This window comes from Grampus griseus, assembly GCF_964374135.1.
Source record: "Grampus griseus genome assembly, chromosome: 6".
Taxonomy (NCBI): Eukaryota; Metazoa; Chordata; class Mammalia; order Artiodactyla; family Delphinidae; genus Grampus; species Grampus griseus.
This window is the reverse complement of record NC_139000.1, coordinates 95,842,065-95,865,963: the sequence shown is the minus strand read 5'-3', so window position 1 is coordinate 95,865,963 and position 23,899 is coordinate 95,842,065. Positions and strand designations below refer to the sequence as shown.

Here is a 23,899-nt window from a genome sequence, read left to right as displayed (position 1 = left end):
TAGTATATTTTGCTATGAGGCATTCGAAATGTCCAATGAAATATAAGTGCATATTAGGGACCACCAAACATTTCTGAATGAATGGATAAGTCAGTGAGTCAAAATAGCTAACAAGAAATAAGTACTGGATAACTTGTCATAGTTTGGGACTATTTTATTTGGGAAATTAGTAGCTCCTTATTAGCCAATCTGTTGGTCTACTTTACTATAAGTTAGTGAAAGGCAGTTCTGCTTATACTCGCCAAATCTGAACACAAAACTGTAGTCCTCTTGTACTCAGTAACTGATTTGAGAGTGGCAGCAGAACAGAAGCCATCCTAAAATAAAGTTATCTAAAACATGAAACATTTAATTAGCCTTTGATCAAGATATATACCTCTAGGTACAGATGAAATGGATATTTACAATTTTATTAGATTCAATTGCTTCAGGCTATAAACTTCATTGCTGAGTTTCAACTTTAATTTCTGTGGCCTGAGAGAGATGTTTTTGAATATATCACCCTTGAATAAAAACATTAACACCTTCAGTTCCATGCTACTGTCCTCTATATATTAACTTATAGGAAAATAAAAATTTATATAACAAAATTTATTATTCTACTTTTTTATTAAAACAATCCCCTCATATAATGCAGTTCAATGATTAAGTCGATTTTTGTAATCTATTGCCTATATCTTTATAGATCATACATTTGAAGCCGAATTGTCCTTAAAAATATTCCTCTGTCAATTTCACACTTACTGATAGCAACTTTCTATTCATACTTTGGGTCACAGACATTTCTGAATATGCCTCATCTCTCCTATCAGATGCTGGAGTCACTGAGGGCATGAAGTTGTGTGTGGTCTGTGTTTGTTTTGTTTATTGACCATATCTGTCCTCCAGGCTGGGAAAGAGTAAGCACGGACTTCTATCTGGTAGTGGAGGAGGGATCAGATCTGGGGGCAGACAGAACCATCATTCTACACACAGCTTGCACCCACTCGACAAAAATTCAGCTCTGCGGCTTGCACATCCCTTGGGTGATCAATTACTCACTGCTCAGACCAAGGATCCGTCGGGCCAGAGAGTAGAGCTCAATATCAGATAAAAAAGGGAGCAAATTCTTCTCCATTTGGATATTAAAAACAATTATAACTGTTGGGCTGACAGCCAAAGATAGGGTTCTATCTCACTGTTCTCTAAAGCTCAACGTGGTCTTTGAACTTTTAGGAATTTCATAATCTCTATTTAAACATATACTGTTATTCTCATGGACAAAAGTTGAAGGAGCAGTATTCCTTTGAATTGTTTTTTCAATTTGTTTTTGTTTTTTGGGGGTTTGCTTGTTTTTCCAATTCTTTTAAAATTATGCCACTATTTTAAATAGAATAAAAAAATCTACTAATATCATGAAAACAGGGATGTCAGAAATGCCTGAGAAACATCAAAACCACACATTGGAGACTGGAATACTCACCTCTACAATGGGTTGTGATAGGTATAAACATCTCCCAGCACTCAGTGGGAAACAAATGTTCTCATTTTTATTTCTGTGGTAACTGCACCATTACTATCTCACATGTGGGGAGTGCGACTAGAACAATGAACCACAGGAAAGGACCTTCAGCACAAGCTACCACTCTGTCAATATATCATCAAGGCCAGAGTCTTCATCTACCTTTAAGGCATGATTACAATGCAGGACCACCGCCGCTTCAGCCTGAAGTTGTTATTCACTATACCATGCTAAAACTCTATTCTTACCAGTGAAGGAGCACTGGATTAATCTGCCTTTTTAACAGTTGGGCTGTTTTAACAGTTAGGCTGCAGCGTCTAAATGTTACACTTTTTGCGGTACGCGGGCCTCCCACTGTTGTGGCCTCTTCCGTTGCGGAGCACAGGCTCCGGGCGCAGGCCCAGCGGCCATGGCTCACGGGCCCAGCCGCTCCGCGGCATGTGGGATCTTCCCGGACAGGGGCACAAACCCGTGTCCCCTGCATCGGCAGGCGGACTCTCAACTACTGTGCCACCAGGGAAACCCTACACTTTTGTTATTACCATTTACAAGAGCACCCTTGGAGAGCACTAGCATTCATAACATTTCCTCTGTCTGAAAAATAAGAAGTCATCATTTCATTGCCTATCATCTGTTTGAAAGACGTGATCGCTTTAATAGTTACTATGATTCTCGACATATTTTGAACATCCATTCATGTGCCTTTTCTAACATTCTCAAGTTGGTGATGTAACATATATCTGTGGGGTAGAAGAAATGACCAAAAGAATCAATGTATAAATGGCTGAACACCTAATAAGTTTCCATCGATTACTTAGGACGAAATATAGCCATATGAGTATCAAGTACCAGAGGAGGAATAATAAACATGCCACAAGAGGATTTCCCCTAGATATCATTTAAATAGCAATAAAACATACAGTTTATATATAATCAAAAATAAAAGAAATAACTTTCAATATCTGTTTTTATTGCAATGTAATTCTTGGTGACAAGGGGAGAAAAAAGGCATCAAGAGTTTGATGTCTAAATAGTAAAGTATGCTTTTTACTTCGGCATTTTTATGGAGCATAACTGGAAGCCATAAAGGATGTCTGTAGGATATTTAGGCTGTGATTTTCCAAGAGTAGCTGGGAGCAATGAACACATTTTACCTCAGCTCACAGGCAAGGCAGGGCCCAGACCACAGCCCAAAGCTTGCTTGCTAAGAGAAAATAAGCAGCCTTTTCTCTTCCTTCTTAAACATAAATCTAGATTTATCATTAAAATGATTTCTGCATTTGACCCCTGATTACTACAGAATTTGTGAACTTATATCTGCTTTGATTTTGCCTTTCCTGAATTGTTAGAAAAATGCAAAGTTTCATTATGCTTGATTGCCAAGTGAGAGGGTAAGTGTGGAGGCATTTTTCAAGGAACGCCCTTGTTCAACTCGCAAGCAGCACTTACTTGTGATTATATGCACACTCAGACAAGAGTACAAGCTTCTACCTTGACTGTCACTCACTGGGAAATCATGCATATATCAAGGAGCTTCTTTCAGCATGATGAATGCTTCCCGTGTCTGCAAACTAACACTTCCAATCCCAGTCACTGGGCGGTGGGGGGAGGGGGCTCTCTTTCTTCCACTTACCTAAAATTGTCCCCAACGTGAGGGATTTGACAGCATTGAATTCTGTCCCTGAAGACAGGATGACTTGTCTCCTTGCATTCTGGTTAACCTATTAAATGTTCCACATGATATAAACATCAAAATGTCAAGCAATTTTGATGATAAGAGGATGGGAATCAAAGGAAGACCAAGAAAAATGATAAAAAAAAAATAAGCCATATGTTCCTACTATCACAAAGGTTAAAGGAGAAAAGTGTATCATAAACAATTCTTGTAACACCTCAAATTCAACTCCACCTCATTGCCTATCCCATTCCCCTACATTTGTCTTTATGATTTAAGTATCTATAATTGGTACAATCCACAAAGAAATGCAAGAGCTACTTTGAACCTCAAAGTTTTTACTTATTTAGAGGAAATTTGTAACATGAGCAGAAAAATGTATTATTCATACAGATTCAATATAAAAGATTATTCTTCAAAATCCAGTGACAATGTGTGACTTAAAGACTCCAATGTTTTTCAAAATGTATTCCCACTTTAAGCAAGATCTTGCTTTTTCCCTTGTGTTTAAATTTCTGTAGCATTTGTTCTTTTGTAACCCAGTGGGAATAGGTTCCCACTGAAATATCTCCAGTAGTCACTATGATAAACTATGCAATATTTCCCAACCAAATAAAGTAAAACCAATGAAGACAGCTTTGTATTTTAAGTGGTCAAATATTAATAATAATTTTGACAGTCTCTTGCTAAACAAACAGACATTGCAAAACAAAACAAAACACATCGACCTAGCAAGACTTATGGAAGAAGAGTGCCAGATGTGCATTTCTTTTACTAGGATTTATTATCAAATTTTTGCTTTAGGTCATATATTCTGAGCATCACAATTTTGATTACTGTTGTTGTTGTTGAATTTACAACCTTACCTCGACAAAGACCACTGCTGCTTCTCTGTTAATCTTCACCTGGTGAAGCTGTCCATCAGCCAGGTTTTTAAAACCAAAGTTAAAAACATCAGGTTCTCGGTGTCTGTTTAGCTTATACCTGATTTGCAAACTTCCTAAAGAAGAGAAAAATGACATTTTTAACTGAAATATAATTTTATAAAAACCGCCAATGCAGGTTCTAAGACACATTTAAAATATATATATAACTTGAATCTATGGAGCATTTACTCAAGTGTACAATAGTCACCTTTCCTGGACTAGTAATCATTTATGTGATGTTCTGGGGCCAAATTCAGAATTCAATTACACAGTCTTAAAAGTCAAGACAAATGGTCTTTTTCCAAGTTCTTCCATTTTCCTTAACCAGAGGAAAAAGTCTAAGTTAAGCATATGAAAATGCCAAGCTAGGCTTGAAGTTCATTATTCATGTGGTGTTCATATTATTAAATGGTAAAACCTCAAGCAACGTTATATTAACATTCAGTTTCTATAAGCATAACTTCTTTTAATGTGACTTATGTTAATGCATTTTAATGTATCACTGACATTCACACACACACACACATATATATATATATATATTTTTTTTTTTTGCAGAACCAGAAATGTTTTCTAAGGTTTCTGCCATAATCAAGAAGCAGCAAAAAGAGAGAAGTGAGTGATTTGCTACAATATCCAAATCTTCCAATCCACACACTGCTCTCCTTCATAGATGCACCCTCTACCTGGTAACTCTGGTACCACCTGTAATATATCTTATCAGTCAGTGATCATAGAAATCTTTTCCAGAAGTTAAGTTTCTCCCTTTTATTCTCCATGAGAAAAGGTTAAAGCTTGATTTTGCTCTCTAACTTGGAACGTCTTGGTTCTGTTCTCTTACTGGTGACCATGGGTTAGGTAACTGTCTTCCCACTTTTCTTTGTATGCAGATAGGGCATAACTGAGTTCCCAAACACTGATGGGTAAAGAGCAATCATATTTATCTGATGCTCATGGAAATTGGCTTTCTATATGGTTTAATGCACTTCTTTACTTCCCTTCCAAGAAGGAGGAAATATTTTCCATGCATAAAATATCTTCTTTCAAAATGAACTGTGACACTAATTTATTCACATGCAGAAGGAAAGACTCCCTACCAATAACAAGAAGCACAGTTGAACATCAGATACATGAAATGATCAGATATTTATAGAAGAAAGCCATCTTAATTTAATCACTGAAATGGTAAGGCTAGTGAGAAACATTTGGGGTTATAATGAAAACAAACCAACCCTAATAACATGGGTGTCACAGGGATGCACTTGTGTTTTCTTGTTTGTAGTTTAGCATTGAAAGGGCCCCCTCCTTATGGTCCTGATTTCTCCTAAGTCAGTCTTCTTGTTCGTGTGGTGAAGATACTCACCATTCGGGGCGAGGATAACTGAAAGGTATTCCTCATAGAAGGAGCTCACATAGAGTAGTAAGCTGGGCATCCCTGTGGTCCGGAAGCTCAGTGTGGCCATTTCTCCTGTCAATGTCAGATCCTCATGAAATAAAGCCACAAAGGAGCTGGAGTTCTTACTGAAGGTGTCATTGTAATGTTGAAAGTCGTAAATCACTGAGGAGCCAGCTCCAAAATACGCAGAAATTTCTGGAATGACATGCCTTTTTGGTTATATTAGCAATATGTAAGTGCACATGTATTGTTTTATGGATATTTCTGTATATTTAAAGAATATCTCTAATCCTTAAATATCTCAAAAGAGAAAATAATAATGGTGTGCTTTGCTGCTTTTTAATTTAAAAATTTAAGATGAAAAACAATAAAGTATAAATAAAAAGATAATCTCTCCATATTCCCATAACCCAAAACTGAGTAACAATATTTTATTATTACCTCCAAAAGGCTTCATCTTAGGATTACAGAAAATTAAATGTCCAGTGTAAACATACAGTTAAAAGGTTATTGCTCTCCTCAAAGTGTTGCATTGATGACCCTCTGAGAAATCCAGAGCGGGTGACATCAGATCTAACAGAAGCAGTCAACGGCCTTCAAAAGAATAGAATCATACCTCCTGCCAAGTGAAATGGAGGCATTTGGGACAGAAACAATTCTACTTCAGCTAATTACAGAGAACTGCCTGATCTTTTCTTTACAGTGTCAAATGCCAGAAACGTCTTCATAGAGTTCAAATGTTCCATCCTTTCCCTGTAAGCTGCTCCTCGCTCACACTCACCATTCTCGCAGAATGGCCCATCATACGCAGAGAAGGTGCAGTCACATTCGATCCCTCTGCGTTTTTCTCTACACCTCCCTCCATTGCGACACAGGTGTCCATAGCTGCTACAGTGTCCTGGACACCCTGGCTCCACTCCTGGCGTCATTGTGGCTCTTTCTTCCAGATCCAGGGCCAGCCCGTTCAACCTTAGAGACCGAATGCATCCCAGGAAGCCTCTCTGTCTGCTTGCTGTTCCACCTACAAGGGAAACACTGCAAATGCAAACACGTTCCTGGGTGTCTTTTTCAGGATTTCATCTTCACTTTGAACAGAGGCCAAGGTTTTATGAACAAATATAATTCTGAAAACGTAGGCTGTGGTCAAAAGTTAAGAATCATCAAATGGCACTGAACAGACCATTAATGAAAATATTTTTTAAGTTGAACTTGGTAAATATTTGTTCTAAAAATACTTCTTCAAGTTATATTTAGAAAGACATTTTTTTACATTGTTCCTTTCTTTCTTTTTTTTTTTTGCGGTACGCGGGCCTCTCACTGTTGTGGCCTCTCCCGTTGCGGAGCACAGACTCCGGATGCGCAGGCTCCGGATGCGCAGGCTCAGCGGCCACGGCTCATGGGCCTAGCCGCTCCGCGGCATGTGGGATCTTCCCGGACCGGGGCACGAACCCATGTTCCCTGCATCGGCAGGCGGACTCTCAACCACTGTGCCACCAGGGAAGCCCCTACATTGTTCCTTTCTTAAAGAACAAAATAAACACCATTGATCCTTTTTAAAGTTTAAATTTACAAACAATGACATGCATAATAAAGGTTACATAGTTGAAAAATCTTTGCGATGTAATATATATTATAAATTTGTAATATATAAATTTGTGTATGTATTTAATATAATATATATTACAAATTTGTATATATATTTATATAGCATATCTATTACACATATATAAAATACTAATTCTTACTTAGAAGAGCTCTCACTAATAAAGCTGTGAAAAGGAACTGAGGCAAGAACAAAGAAAAAGAAGGCAGAAGGGGTAAAACCAAAATTTAGCACCTCAGACCTTTCATACTCCATCCTGGTGGCTCTGAGGTCAGGTGGTATAACATTAACCAAATAATATATATCCCCCTATATTTCTATCATTTCTCATGTGAGCATAATAAATATGGGAGCACAGGAGTCACTTGGAGTGTTTGCTAAAAACAGATTTTGGATTTATTCCAAAAGATTCTGATTCAGTGGGCCTGGGGAAGGTACCCCAAATCTGAATTTTCAACTAACTCCTCAGGCTTTAGAAATATTACCATAGTGGAAACACTAGTTCTAGGTAGATTTCCATCCAAACTTTGTTCCTAGAAATTCCGCTAATTAATCCTCAGGACTATAAGTCAGAAAATAGAATTATTTAATTTGATTTGCAGTTTGATAATTTAAAATGAAGCCTCAACTCAGTAAGAACTAACTGTGCTTGAAGCTGTTTTATGGTGCCATGGGCTGTATACATACACACACATACACACACACTTAAATTCACTGAATAGCATTAGTTCCTGGACACAGCAGTAGGTATCACCGGGCAAAGCAGACTGTGTGCTAATTTGTGATTTATATCAATTTTTCATTGGACTGTGTCCTTATTTACTTTAAAATATGTGAGAAAAGACCAAGTGAGAGCTATTTCGTTAATCTGCTTAGTTTCCAAATTAGAATAGAGTTATCTAAAAAGCAATGTAGCAAAAGTTGTTTCTCCCTTTGGGAAAAACAAACAATAATAAAGAATAAGCATGTAAGTTAGAGGGAAGACTCCCACTACCCAGAGCTTTAATCTTTAAAGAATGGACAGCAGAATAATGAGCCAGCTCTGGGTCTAAACAAGGCATTTGCAACAAGAGAGCAGCGGAGGGAGTGCAGGACTGAGAGGAACCAGGTGCTGGGCTGGGGAAAGTCCTGCTGTGTCCAGTCACACGAGGCTGCCTCAGCCTCCCTGGGCTCCTATGGCCTGTTTCTGAGGGGACTCTGGAGGATTTTGTCCCAATTACGGGGCTGGTTCTCTAACTATACTGAGAAGTGAAGTGAGAGAAATGGATAAAAATTGCTATTTGTTTTATAAATAGTATGGATAAGAAGTAATTGAAACAAACATAAATCGTCTATGATATTGCGTGCAAGCTTGGGAATCAGTCCAACACGAGTTTGGATTTTCCTTCCAGTTGGGTTTCTATGGTTAAGTCCCTTGATGTCTCTGAGCCTCCATGATCTCATCTGCAAATTGGGTACAATAATCTATAGCAGAGATATTTATATTAAATGAGCTCTTGGTACATAGTGTCTGTGTGGCTGAACCACACTGACTCCCTTTTGTCAGCTCCATCTTAGGCCCGCAGTCCCACCCCCTCCTCTTCCTGGGGGACTAAGCTTTAGCTTACTCACACGGAATGCATCCCAGCCAGATAAGTTCCTTATCAACCTTTACCCTTGCCTTCATCTAATATGAAAACTGGAAGAGTGCCTTTTGCTGATGCAGATGGTCATGAGACCCCCCTTGGGGAGGAAAAAATCCCGATTCCTAACCATGGGTGCTTCTCACTTGGTAGTCAGATTCTATTTTTAGTTTTGGCTCCTTTAAATCCCCCAGGAGCCTTTTCCATGGCACGAAGTGCAGCTGTGAACATCTCTGGCTCATCGTCCCCTGGATGTAAGTTACCCACAATAAACTTCATAATTGCACTTTATGGAGTTGCCTGCTTCGATTTTCAGTCCCAAAGTTCCTTCTCAGTTCAGAGGATTTTATTCACTATCTCTGCCTCCCACCAGGGCCGATAGTAGTCCCTGTGGCAATTACTATTATCACTACTGCTGTAGCTGTGATTTTCTCTCTGTCCACCTCTGCATTCACAGCACAGCTCAGTTACAAGCCACTAGCAGCACTCACCCACGAAGAGCTGGCTGTTGAGCTGCAAGCGGGCGTGCCCATCAGCTGGGGCAGTTTGGGTCTCCCTAGGGAGCTGATCCACTTGAAGGGATGCTTCTTTAACGTTCCGTTCTGCCCTCACATGGTGCCACCTATTGTCGTTAAAGGGAGTGGGGGACTGCACCGTGACCTCACAAGGCCCATTCCCCACATCAAAGGAAAAGGTCACTTCTGCAGGGGCTGGAAATAAAGATAGGAGAGCTGGTCAAATTCATTCACAGGGGAGAAAATTTGGTCTTGAGTAGACATGAAAAAAGCACCATGACATGCTCCTTATGAAAGAAGACCATGATATTGATGCAGACAAATGTCAGTCTGAGCTGGTAAAAAAAAAAAGCAAAAGCAAAAAGCAAAGCTGACTTTAACATACTTCTTCTTAGAGTTTACTATTCATCTTGCTAAGCCCTAAGCAATAGAGATATTTACCTATAAAAATACAACTAACATTTTATCTGACTTCATAGGTATAAGTGAGTTTATTTAAAGGTGGTTTAAATCTTAATATAGTTTTAAAAGCACTATGTGAAATTCACAAAGTAAGAAATTAAGCTTTGTCTACATACATAAACAGTATGACTAGTCAATTAAATCACATAATTTTGTGATTTAGTCAGCAGTTATTTGACCAGTTTGGTTTAATATCCTGATTGCACATAGAATTAAGACAACAAGGAATTGTATAGACTGTTGTATGTTTCGTGAATCACTGTTTTACTTTCTATTAAAAATAATTATTTAAAATCATAGAATTTTAGCATTTAATCAAGAAATACAACCGACAAAGGAAACATGGCAATACATCAGAAATTACGTTACTAACGAGGTTATTGTTAATGAGTACCCCATGGCTTTGCCCAGGGTGGGCAACTCACCTCGCAGCTCTAGCCTGATGAAGTCTGTGATCCCCAGGTTCTCTACAAACACCCCCGAAAAAGCTGTGGTCTTAAAAAAGAAAGACACATCAGCGCTAAGCTCTCCTCGGAATGTAGGGAAATGAAGGTATGAAGTCTCAGTATTGAAGGAAGCTGAATTCCAAAATGAATCTGTTTACAAGAAGAAAAAAAAAGTGAAAATAACAATGAAACAAAACAAACAACAATTACTTTTTATATTTCTAGGATTTTTACCATTCATTGCATTATTTATCTTTAAAAGCCTTCATTTTGTGGTTCTTCTGAACATGTAGCCATGACATGAATGTCCAAATAGTGATTCTTTTGAAGATTAAGAACCTGGACATGGTTGCAACTGAGTGGAGGGACAATCACTTTGGAAGTGACCCGTGTTTTTTTAAAAACAATATTATTTTTTTAATTATCATCAAGTAAAATTGACTTTTTAGGGACATACAGTTATATAACTTTTAATACATTTGTGGATTTGCATAGCCATCATTAAAATCAGAATAAAAGACAGTTCCATTACCCCAAAAACCTCCCTCTTGCTATTTCCTTATAGTCACAACCTCCAACCACCCTTAAGCCCTGGCAATCATGAACTAGTCTCTGTCCCTATAGTTTTGCCTTTTCCAAATAGCATATAAATAGAGTCATGCAGCATGCAACCCTTTGAGATCGGCTTCTTTCACTCAACATAAAGCCTTTGAGATTCATTCGAGCTGTTGCATGTCAATATCTATTCCTTTCTACTGCTCTGTAATATTCCAGATAAACTGTGGATCTGCCACAGTTTATTTGTCCACATTCAAGAACACTAGGGGTCTTTCCAGATTTGGTCAATTACACATAGAACTGCTATAAACATTCGTGTAAAGGTTTTTGTGTGGACATATGTTTTCATTTTTGTAGGGTAAATTCCCAGGGGTATAATCCCTGGGTCATATGGTAAGTAAGTTTAACTTTATAAGATACTGCCAAACAGTTTTCCAGAGTGGTTGTACCATTTTTAATTCCCATTAACAATGTATAAGAGACACAGTTGTTTCATATCTTCACCAGCATTTAATATTGTGAGTATATATTTCTTTTATTTTAGCAATCCAAATTGGTGTGTAGTAGTATCCCGTTGTGGTTTTAATTTGCCTTCCCTAATAGGTAATGATGTTGAACATCTTTTCATGTGCTTATTTGCCATTCTTATATCCTCTTTGGTGAAGTGTGTTTTTAACTTGGAGAGAACTGACATCTTTCCTATATTGAGTCTTCCAATCCATGAACACAGTATATCTCTCCCTTTAGTTAGATTCTTTGATTCCTTTCTTCAGTGTTTAGTCACTTTTTGATGAGTTACAGATCTTATACATGTTTTTGTTAAATATGTACCTAAGTATTATATTCTTTCTAGCTACTGAAAATGACTTTGTCTTGTAAATTTTGGTTTCCATTTATACATTGCTAGCATATATGACTGATTTGTCTTCTGTTGACCTTGTATCCTGTGACCTTGTTGAGCTCACTTAATAAGACCTAGTAGGGTTTTTGTTTTTGTTTCTGCCGGGGGGGGGGGGGACATTCCTTGAGATTGTCTACGTAGGCAATCGTATGTATATACGTGTGAATAGAGTTTTCTTTCTTGCTTTCCAGCCTGTATGCACTTATTTTCTTTCTTACATTATTGCCGTGGCTAGGACTTCCCATATGATCAAAGTGGTTGAATAGATGTGGTGAGATTGGATATCCTTATCTTGTTCCCATCCTTAGGGGGAAAGCATTCAGTTTTTCACCAATTATTATGATGCTAGCTGTTTTGTACAGATACTGTCCTATTAAGTTTAAGAATTTTCCTTTTATACCTAGTTTGCTAAGAATTTTATTATAAATGCTATTTTGATGTAAATTATCATGTTGAATTTGTTATCATAATAATTCAAATTATAATGTTCATATTAATTGATATAGAAAAAGCACCTGGAGTGATTTGTCTTCCTTAGACTGTTAACGTGGTAGATCAAACTGATCATCTTCCAAATACTGAATCAGTCTTGCATCATGGGATAAACTGCAGTTGGTGGTGGTGCATTTTTAAAAATATTCCTGGATTATTTGTTAATGTTTTGTTGAGGATTTTCGCATCTGTGTTGGTAATAACATTATCAGTAGTTATCATTTTTTTGCACTTCTTCATCTAGTTTGGATATCAAAGCAATGCTCTCCTTAAAATGTTGGAAAGAATTTCCTCTTTTATTTTCTGAAAGAGGTTGTGTAGATATGGTATTATTTCTTTGGTAGAATCATCAGTGAAACAATCTTGGTCTGGATTTCTTTTTCAGAAGGTTTTAAACTACAAATTCAATTCCATTAATACTATTAGGTCTATCCCAGTTGTCTGGTTTATCTTAAGAAAGTTTTGGCTGTTAGCGGTTTTTAAGGAATTGGTCCACTTCATCTATGTTGTAGAATTAATACGTGTAGAGTTGTTTGTAGTATAGTTTTATTATACTGTTGATGTCTGTGGGGTCTGTAGTGTTATCCCAACTCTCATTTCTCATATTGATCATTTTTATCTTCTCTTTTCTTTGGATAGTTTTCTTAGAGGTTTATCAATTTTATTAATATTTTAAAAGAATCTTTTTTTGTTTTTATATACTCTGATTTTAATTTAATTGATTTCTATTCTTTATTATTTCCTTCTTTCTGCTTGCTTTAGGTTTATTTTTCTCTTCTATTTCTAGTTTGGTTTTTTTTTTTGGTGAAGTCTTACATTATTGAATTGAGATCTTTTTTCTTGCATAATATAAGCATTTATTGCTCTCAATATCCCTCTAAGCACTGCTATAACTGCATACTACCAATTTTGATACACTGTACTTTAATTTTCATTCAGTTCAATATATTTTATCGTATCTATTGAGACCTTTCCTTGACTCAGGTATTATTTGACAGTTTGGTGTTCAATTTCTAAGTGTTTTGAGACCTTCTCACTATCTTTTTTATTTATTTCTAATTTAATTCAATTACGTCAAATCTTGCATTTTGTAAGATTTAAATTGTTTAATATTGGTTAAAGTTTGTTTTATGACACTAAATATGCTGTATCTGGGTTAAAGATTCATGTGCATTTGCAAAGAATGTGTATTCTACTGTTGGTAGAGTATTCTATAAATGTCGATTAGATTCATTTGTTTTCTGGTGACATTCAGGTCTTCTATATCCTTGCTGATTTTCCCTCTATTAGTTCCATAAGCTAATGAGAGAGCAGTATTGGACTTTTTAATGATAATTATGAATTTCTCTATTTCGCCTTTCCACCCTGTCAGTTTTTGCTTTATGTATTTTGAAGCTCAGTTATTAGCATACACATTTAAGATTCTTCAGTCTTCTTGGTCCTTTTATATGTATTCATTTTCTTTGCTTGCAAGCAAAAATTTTAGTAAAAACTCCAGATTTCTTTAAATTCATGTTTGTGTAGTATATCTTTCTCCATCATATTCTTTTATTATGTCATTATATTTGAATTGAATTTCTTATAGACAGCCTATAGTTGAGTCACAGCAATCTGTCTTTTAATTGGTTTACTTAGACCACTTACATTAAATACAAATGTTGATATGTTAGTTCTATCATTTTATTATTTTTTCCTATTTGTTCTATTTTTTTGTTCTTCTGTTTTCCTTTTTCTGTCTCCTTTTGGGTTATTTAAACATTTTTCAGTATTCTATTTGTATAGCAGTTTCTTAATTGGTTCCTTTAAGGATTACAATATATATACTTACCTTTCTTAGTATGCTTAGAATCTATGTTTTAACCACTTCAAGTGATTTGTAAAAACTTTGACAACAATTTTGTCCTTTTACCTACTCCTGTTTATGTTGTTGTTGCCATGTGTATTATATCCACACAAAATTAAAACCCTGTGACCCTGTGAAATAATGTATTTTTTGCTTTCAACCTTCAGATATATTTAAAATAATAGGAGAATAATCTATAAATTTACCCAGTTATTTACCATTTCTAATGTTGATTTTTTTATTCCCAAAGTTCAAAATTTCCTTCTGATATCATTTCCTTTCTATCTAAAAAAACTTCCTTTAGAAATTCTTTTAAAGGATGGCTTCAGGCGATGAACGCTTTCAGCTTTCTTTCATTTGAAATTTTAAAAAATTTTACCTTCATTCCTGAAGTATATTTTTGCTTAACATAGAATTCTGGACTGACAATTCTTTACTTTCAGCACTTGAGAAATGTTTTGCCACTTCCTTCTGACCTCTATATTTCTGATGAGAAACTTACTGTCATTTGAATTGGTGTTTCACTATAGGCAATGCATCATTATTCTCTCTAGCTGATTTCAAAAAGTTTCTCATTGTCTTTAGTTTTCACATCAGTTTGTTTATGATATGTCTAGATGTGAATTTCTTTCAGTTTATACTGTTTCAGGTTCATTCAACTTCTCAAGTCTCTCTTTTGCCAAACTTAAAGTTTTCAGCCATTAGTTTTTCAAATATTTTTCAGCACCAGCACTCTTTCCTCTCTTCTTCTGGAAATTCAATTAAATGAATGTTATATCTTTTATTATTAACCCACAGGTCCCTGAGGCCCTGTTCATTTTTTTTTCAACCTTTTTTCTTTCTCTTGTTCAGATTGAATACTTTCTATTTATCTATCCTCAGTGTCATTGACTGTTTCATCTCAAATCTGCTATTTAACCCATCCAGTGCATCTTTCATTTCCATTACCGTACTTCTTATTTCTAAAGTTTCCATTTAACTCTCCTCTATATATCCTATTTCTTTGCTGAAACTTTTTCTTTTTCTATTTGTTTCAAAAGCATTTATTATTACTTGTTAGAGTTTTTGTGTAATAGCTGTTTTAGTGTCTTTATCAGATAATTCTAACCTCTGTGTCATTGGTATCTGTTGATTATCTTTGCTTATGCAAACTTGGATTTTTCTGGTTCTTTGTATGCGAAGTAATTTTGGACTATTTCCTAGATCTTTAAAATATTATGTTAACAAACTTTGGGCTTTGCTTAAATTCAAAGTGCATGTTGATATTTTCTTATTTTGCAGGCAGTTGTCCTGGTTAGGATCTGGCCACACATTCCAACCTGTCCTCCGTGCATGGTCCATGGTTCCTATGGCTGTCCAGTTTTCAAAGCTTTTGCAGTACTATTCAACTCTGCCTCACTTCTGCACCACTCAGTGGCCAGTCTGAGTCCTGGATGGTAGCCTCTTCAATTCTCAATTTTGGTCTATAATTAGGAGCAGATCCAGGCATGTGTAGCTCTGAGGTGAACCCAGGACTTCATAGACAACTTGTGGCATCACTCTCTTGAACTCTTCCCTCTCTGTGCTCTTCCAGATACTTTGCAATTCCCTGCAGCTCCCTTTTCAATCATACAACCAGAAAACTAGGACTCTATTCAGCCTGATTTATTGTGCTTTCCTATTCACTCCTGCACCTGTACATATGTCCATTGCCTAGTGATGGGTGAACAGAGAAAGAAAACAAAAGTAGCATGAGTCTGCCACTGTCGTAGAGTCAGGGCTCCCCTGTCCAGAGCAGAAGATGCCTTTCCTTGGAGTTCTGGCTCTTGTGTGTTTCTGAGGCAGCTTCTACCACTATTGCCATGGGGCTGCCTGGGAACTGGAACCTCAGAAAACAGAGAGAAGGGGAGAAATGAGACTACCGTGCTCTCTCATAGTTAGGAGCTCCCTGTCCCCTCCTCCAACCAGGACTAGAGGACTTCTCTTGGGACTCTCTCCATCTGGGACCCAGCGGCTGAGAGATACTGGAAGAAAAAATAAATGGTGAATTTTGCTTTCTCTTCCCTGCTGCTATTTGCTTTCCAGAGTCCTGAGATAACTGCTTCATGCATTCTGTCCAGGTTTTATGGGTGAGTTCAGTGAGAGAGACGGGGTGGGTTGTACTTGCTTCACCTTATCCAGAAAGAGAACTGTGGTTTGCATATTTATGTTATGAGTGAGGAAAATAACTATACTATCATCGAGTCAAGGCACGTTCATAGGCTTTCTACATTTTGACTATCTGCATCTCAGTATTTTTATTATCTGAAATAGGACCCTCTTTTTTTTCCAATAGCAAGGTTCAGAAATGCCAGGGTTCCCTCACATGGCAACACCTCCTATGGGGCCCCAGGGAGGGTTGTGGTTCCACAGGCCCCACTGTGGTACTGCCTGGCTCAGAGGGCAACATGGCTACTATGGCCTTGGTGGACATTGTACTTTGGCCTCTCCTCTGAGATGAGTGCCAGAAGAGAGTTTGGGGCAGAGGACTGACGTGACCTGATTTTATTCCCTCTGGCTCTTGTGCGGAGTATCAGCTAAGTGGGCAGAGACAGTAGCAGGTAGGTCAGTTATGGGGCCACAGCAACAATCCAGGTACAGGTGGTAATGGAGATAAATTCTGGATCCATTTTTGCAGTTAGAACCAATAAGACTTGCTGATGAATTAAATGTGGGTTATGATAGAAAAGAGAAGTTATGAGTGACTGTATTGTTTTCAGTCTAAGAAGCAACAGGAAGAATGGAGTTGCTATGCATTGATTTGAGGAAGGTTGGTGTGGAAATGCTTTCTTTTTCTTCTCTCATTTTTTTGACAAGTTGGGTTTGAAATGCCAATTGGAATGAAGAAGTACGGAATAGCCAGCTGGATGCAGGAGCTGGGAGTTCAGGAAGACTAGGTATAGGTATAGGCGTGGAGGTCACTGATGCCCATGCCGTATTTAAAGCCATGAGATGATGGGAGAAGATCACCAACTGAGAGCAGAGAGGAGAGAGGGCGGAGCATAGAGCCCTGGGGAACCCCAACGTTATCCTGCTGGCGAGGTGAAGGAAGGTTGGGGAGAGGAGGGTAGGAAAATTTTGTGGTATGCTGGCCACCACGTAAAGAAAGTGAATTAAAGAAGTTTGAATCATGGGAGGAATCCAAAGTTGCTGACAGGTCAACTCAGATGATATCAGGGAATAGGAATTGGATTTAGAAATGTTGAGTTCTCATTGGTGACAGGAAAAAGCAGTTTCTGGGGAGCAATGGACGAGATGGAGGAGAAAGACTGATATTCAAGAGAGAGTAGAAGTTTGAAAATTAAAGATAGAACTCACATATTTTATTTCAGTTATTTTGGGGGCATGAAGGATACACAAGATGCAGTTGGAGGGGTAAGTGGAGTTAGGAGCATCGAGACTTCCTGTGTAAAAATTCAGAATTGTCAGAAGGCATTAATGACTAGATACACTTGATGGATTCTGTCCTCTCATTTTCTCCTTATCTTACCAATTTCAGGCACCTCAGCATTCAGCAAAGTGCCTTATACTTAGTAGGTACATATTAGATGTTTGCTGAACAAGTGACATATTTCAGATGATTCCATGAATCTTTGCAGCACAGTCTCATGTAAATGTCATATAAAAGATACCTCTACATAATCCAGAGGTAATATGTTTTTTCTCAATTACATTAACAATATACACTTATTTTATAGAGTTAATACATTCCTAATGAAGTACAGATTATCAGTACAGACAGTGTTTTTATGAACACAGGCAGTTCGATTTCTCTTAAAAGATTGAAATGTATTAGCAGGGATGAAGACAGTTCCTCTTGCCACTACTTACTGTCCCCCGAGCAGAGCAGAGGCCCCAGTGTATAAGCCACTTCAGAATGTGGTCGCCCTGTGTCTCTCATCACAACCTGAGTGACCGGCAAGTGCTTCTTATGGGAAAGGACTACTGTGTTGCTGGTCCTAGAAAACAAATACAACCACCTTAACATTATTCTGAATAATGTACAGAAGAGTAATAGTCTTTGATTGCAGTTCAAGGGGTATTAAGCTAAATTTGTAAGTACATAACAGTAGGGAAATCAAACATCTCATCTGAACACTTACAAACATACTAATATATTGAATGAGGTCTTCTGAGGACCAGAGACCTTTGTTCATCTACGTGACCATAGAGAAGAAAGCAGGCAGGTCCAAAATTATGGTCATGGATACAGGCATGAGATTACATTTCAGTGCAATTAGCAGCTCATTGTTCTTTCCAATTCAGCCACTGTGTAATACTTAAATGCAGAATTTACAGAAGCAACAGCAATCTTCCTTCATTAAAAAAAAAAAAAAAAGAAAGACAAAAAACAAAACCACCTGACTGACAAGACTTAGGTTTTCAATACTTGGACTTTTTCTTTTTTTTTAACTAAAGTTTCAGAAATTCCTACTGTGGTTATGAGGCATTTCCTTATTTGTTGAAGCCATAAATTTAAAAACAAAATCAAAACAAAATACTGATTCAAAACCATGATGAAGATATGATACAATATATTCTTAAAATTAATAAATGGACTAATGCATGGGAAAGTGCTTTGCCGAAGATTGTCACCATCCATTCATTCGACAAACACTTATCATGCTTCTATTTGCCAGGCCCTGTGTGTTGGGGATGTAAACATAAAACCCGCCATCAATGCCCCCCAGTGGATGTTATAAATAATAACAATACCAATAATATCATCATGCAATATTAATATCTATGGTTTAATACAATAGGATTGGAACAGGAGCCAGAGGACCTGGCTGGTAAGTTGGTTGTACAACCACCGTCCTCTCTGGACAAAGTAGGAAGGTTTTTCTATACCTTGTATAGGTATTTTTCATTGTATACTTCAATTACATACGTACTTCTGATTTATGAACAAATACTAGTTTGTCTAATTTATTGTTCTGTGTAGAACCTAGTAAGTTTTAATTCCAAATAATTACAAAGCCACCACTCACTCTTGTATATACAAGTTGAAACATTTGAAACTGCCACTTTTGCAGGTCAAAAAATCAGCTGTTTCACATGGTTCAACCTGACAGCTTTCCTGCAAAAAAAGTCTTCCTAACTTAATAGTTAATCATTCCAATTCTGCTAGGCATCGAAATATTCTTTTAAGTTAGAAAATGTAAAATTATTAAGATTTTTATTTTGTTTAAAAATTTGAACAAAGTGACTGGCAGTGCATATGGTAAGATATGAAAAATATGAAATAAAACCCTAAAATTTAAGAAACAATTTTTAAAAATCAGATTGCATCAAAACATCAGACTGAATTAAACAACATGGCTTTATCTGGTGAAGCCCCTGCAACTCCTGCTGTTAGAAGTACACAGGCTTCATCCCAAGCACATAACACCTGACTTTGTTGGGAACGGTATTCACAAGCTAGAAGATGTCACTGGATTATGCAGGAGGGGGTCAGTCTGGAAACTTATTTTGTTATAAACACAGGGAGAGCACACCAAATCAATTCCTGGTATTTAATATCAGTAAACATTACAAATAGTATTTTAATTCCCGTGATTGCTATTTTGGTAGAACATCTTAGAGGAAAAATGTAAGTGCATAAGGTCTTCATTAAGGATCTTTGAATTTTAAGGAACATTTTTTTTTTTTTTTTGTGGTACGCGGGCCTCTCACTGTTGTGGCCTCTCCCGTTGCGGAGCACAGGCTCCGGACGCGCAGGCTCAGCGGCCATGGCTCACGGGCCCAGCCGCTCCGCTGCATGTGGGATCTTCCCAGACCGGGGCACGAACCCACGTTCCCTGCATCAGCAGGCGGACTCTCAACCACTGCGCCACCAGGGAAGCCCTTAAGGAACCCTTTAAAAGCTACACTTTCTATATAGCAAAAAGCTACATTTTAATTCTGTTTTTAACATTGACAATGCATTCACAGCCCTGAAAAAAACTTTAAAAAAATCATAATGCATGTAGTGTGCATTAAGGCAGATAGCATCATAAAGTCTTTTTGTCCTTTTGTTGTTTGCAAAGTACCTTCCTGAATCTGAGAAAATTTTAAACTCTTCTTATTTAAAAATTCTTTATTTGTACAGGTCATTCCCACAGTCCATGCTTTATGTAAGATATTATACGCCATGTTCACCAGACTCATTCAAAACTGCCTAATTTTTAGTTACATCTGTTTTCTTCTTGCTTCTCAATTGTTTCCAAAATCTGTAAAGATTGCATGAATATCTAGGTATGAAAATTTCTCACAAACAGTTTTAAACATTCAGTAAGAGAACTTCCAAATCCACCTTTTTTTGGTTTTAGTTTCTAATGCTCTAGAAATTCTTCTGAGTTTTTTTGTTTGTTTTTCAGTAGACTTTTTTTTGAGGTATAATGGAGCTTTGACTACTTTGAGTTGTTGGGAAAGCTGCAGGGGAGAAATACTGGGTCAACTTTAAGTTTTATGATTGCTGGGGAGAAGGAGAGACTGGCGACAACATAATTTTCATCACCCAGAATTACACATTTTGAAAGCTCCCAGGCTCTTTTTTGGGGTTAGCTGTTCTACTGGCTCATCCCTTCGGCAAACTCACACTGTATTAATTACTGCGGCATCATAAGACTTATTCATGTCTGGTAGGGCTGGTCTCCCCACATTGTTTCCATTTTCAGAATCGTCTTAGCTATTCATGTACCATTCTTTTCCAAATAAATTTTAGAACCTGTTTGTCACTACCCCCCAAAATAAACAAATGTTTAGCATTTGTTTGGAATTAAATGGAATCAAGAAAATTATTTGGAGGAGAGATGCTTAGTTTTCCTATTCATGGCAGTGGTGTGATGCCTCCATTTATTTAGGTCTTCTTGTATTTTCATAATAAAGTTTTATGATGTCTTTTTTACGAAAGTCTTGCATATTTTTGTTATCTTTATTCCAAGGTACTATACCCTTTTGTTCCTTCTGCTAGTAGTTTTTATATTTTCTTATAGTAACACATTTTTGATAAGAATCCAGTTATTCTAAGGTTCAGTAAGTAGCCTTACCAAACTCTCATTAATTTCAATAATATTTCTGTATATTCTCTTAGGTTTTCTTTGTTGAAAACGATATTTTCTATGAGTAATGTATCTTTATTTCCTTGTTTCCAGTCTTTCCAATTGTGGTTTTGAATTGCCTCATGTATATTTTTTAATCTTTCTATTATTCATTTCTCACCTAATTGCATTGTAATCAGAGAAACTGTTCATAGGATAACAACTACTGTAAAATTTTTTGAGTTTTGCTTTATGGAATATTGAGAAAATCAGTTTGCAAAAATGCACTACATGTGCTTGAGAAAATTATGTATTCTACAATTTTATGTTCCCAACAAATCAAGTTGTTAATTTCATTTGAAAATATTCTATCTTACTAATTTTTGTTCATTTGATTACCAATTACAAACAGATGTACATTTAAACCTCTTCTTACCATGGTTGATTTGTAAATTTCTTCTTTCAGTTTTGTCAATTTTTTTCTGTATACATTCTGAGTCATTTTTATTAGAAACATAGAAGTTTATTAGCATTGTTTTTTTTAATAGTGAAATTAAGCAATATCTTATAGTAATAGTGATCTTTGTCCACATTAAACCTTAAAATTTTACTTACTTTTTCGTATATTTGCCTGGTAATTTTTTTTTGGCATTTTATTTTCAATATGCCTAGGTTTACAAACAAGATATATTTGTTTTTAATTCAATATGACATCTGGATTTAAATGGTTATTTTTGTCATATTTATTGTGCATGATTACTCACACAGTTTTTATCTTGTACTTATTGCTTTCTCTTTTTTTAAATTCTCACTTTCTATCTTCTTTTGTATTAACTAAGTTTTTAAAATCCCATTTTTTCTTTCTTCCCTCTACTGATTTGAATATTACATGCTTTGTTTCTATTATTTAGAGGTTACACAAATTTTAAGACATAAACTTTAAGCAATTTAATTCTAATAAATATTTACAAAACAAGTTTTAAATTTCAATAATATTTTTATTTCTAAACATTCTTTTAGTTCTTTTGTAAACCACAATCATCTCTGTTAATAGGATCTGACTGTTTTCTCGTGTTTCAAATTCATACATACAGTTACATGTTATCAGTGTCTAGTATTTTCTTTTAGTTTTTAACCTCTGAGTTTACAATTTTTTTTCCTCAATATTTCCTCCTGCCTCTGAGACCTTCCTTATAAGATCACTTTCTTTCATTCTGAAAACCATTCTTAAAAATTCCGCTTGTGGAGTCTGCTAGTGGTAAATTTCTTCAGTGTCTGTTTGTCTGGCTTTTAATTTTATCCCACTTTTTAAAACATCAGCTGGGTAAACACTGGGAGTTTGACAGTTATTTCACTTCCGCCCTGTGAGGGGTGTGTCCCGCCCTCTGTGGGCTGGGTCCTGGGCTGTTCAGGGGGGTTCTGCTGGCTGGCTGTCTTTCCTTTAAGAGTCTTGCTTTCATCTCTGCTCCTTTTAACATTCTCTTTGGTGTTCTTTGATTTCACCATGGTGTGTCTAGATATGGATCTACTTTTATTTATCCTGCTTGGAATTCTAATGTTTTCTCAAATCTGCACATTTTTCTGCTATTTGAATATTTCCTTTTCTTAGTTGTCTCAAATCTTCTCTTCTGAAACTTTAATCAGACACATTTTCTTTTTTTTTTTTTTTTTTTTTTCAATACACGCGCCTCTCACTGTCGCGGCCTCTCCCGTTGCGGAGCAACAGGCTCCGGACGCGCAGGCCCAGCGGCCATGGCCCACGGGCGCAGCCGCTCCGCGGCATGTGGGATCTTCCCGGACCGGGGCACGAACCCGTGTCCCCTGCATCGGCAGGCAGACTCTCAACCACTGCGCCACCAGGGAAGCCCCCAGACACATTTTCAATCTTCTCCACATGACTCCTCCATGTCACTGCTTTTCTCGATCCCATTTTGCTTCTCTGTGTCATTTATTTACACATATTTTCCATTTCACCAATTTGCTGATCACTTGTGTCTAATATCTGATCCAACAAATCTTAAATTGGGTAAATATTATCATTGGCTAATATTCTTTTGCAAATCACAATCATCTTTGTTAATAGGATCTGATCACTTTCTCATGTTTCAATTCCAGTTTTGATCTTTCAAGCAGCTCACATATTTATTTTATCTTATGTTTTGAATGTATCCATGATCTGAGACTTTTAGGCATCTCATCTACACTTTGTGGTTTCTTCTGCCTCCCACATCTGTCCTCTGGTGTTGTATAACCCTGGATTGTGAGCTTATTTTTGGTGGCATTTTATCTGTGGGAATCCTGTGAGGTCTGTGTGAAGGGGGAGGGCAGGCCTCCAGTGAGAATCTCATGTAATCCTATGATGAGCCAGTGGTGCTGCCAACCTGTGGCTATGTTAACTTAATTTGAGGACCATCCAAGTCATATAAATTTGGGCTCCAAATCTGTGTGAGGGCAAGTCTGTAGACATGAGTTTTCAGGGAGCTATTTTTTTCTACCCAGAGTGCCTACTGGATGATTTGTCCTTGTCTACCTTTTCTTTGGGTATGCAGCCTTCTGAGATCTCCAGCTGCATGGAGAGCTTTGTATTCTGTATATCCTCTTTCATGGACTCAAGGCCTTGTCTGGTTTCCCCTGTGTGGCCATTTAAGAAAACGAAACTGGCAATTAGGAAGGTCAGCAAACAGCCCTGGGTCAGCCAAGGGGTGGTCATCTTATTAACTGGATTAACTTAACTTTAAGAAGTCAGATATTTCACTTTCAGTGAATGGGAAACATTAATTCCTATTTTGTCTTACTAGAAAAAGAAAATGGACATGATTAGTTACTCACAAGTAAACAAAAATAGCTACCTAGTATTTTAGGCTTCAGATTAATGATATCATACACATCAAAGCTTATACTTTTAACTTGCTAGGGAAT

The 23,899-nt window shown here is 36.9% G+C and overlaps 1 protein-coding gene across 1 annotated transcript in view; it reads right to left on the bottom strand.

Moving 5' to 3' along the window:
- The window catches only part of LOC309823944 (contactin-associated protein-like 3), a gene marked incomplete at both ends in the record, with an annotated part of 187,812 nt that overhangs the window by 15,341 nt on the left and 148,572 nt on the right, over nt 1-23,899 (bottom strand). Inside the window, 7 exons of the mRNA XM_082656618.1 lie at nt 3,135-3,222; nt 4,043-4,176; nt 5,466-5,693; nt 6,280-6,519; nt 9,215-9,433; nt 10,126-10,296; nt 17,790-17,917. Coding sequence (XP_082512744.1) covers nt 3,135-3,222; nt 4,043-4,176; nt 5,466-5,693; nt 6,280-6,519; nt 9,215-9,433; nt 10,126-10,296; nt 17,790-17,917 — 1,208 coding nt within the window. The remainder of the gene's footprint in view (nt 1-3,134; nt 3,223-4,042; nt 4,177-5,465; nt 5,694-6,279; nt 6,520-9,214; nt 9,434-10,125; nt 10,297-17,789; nt 17,918-23,899) is intronic.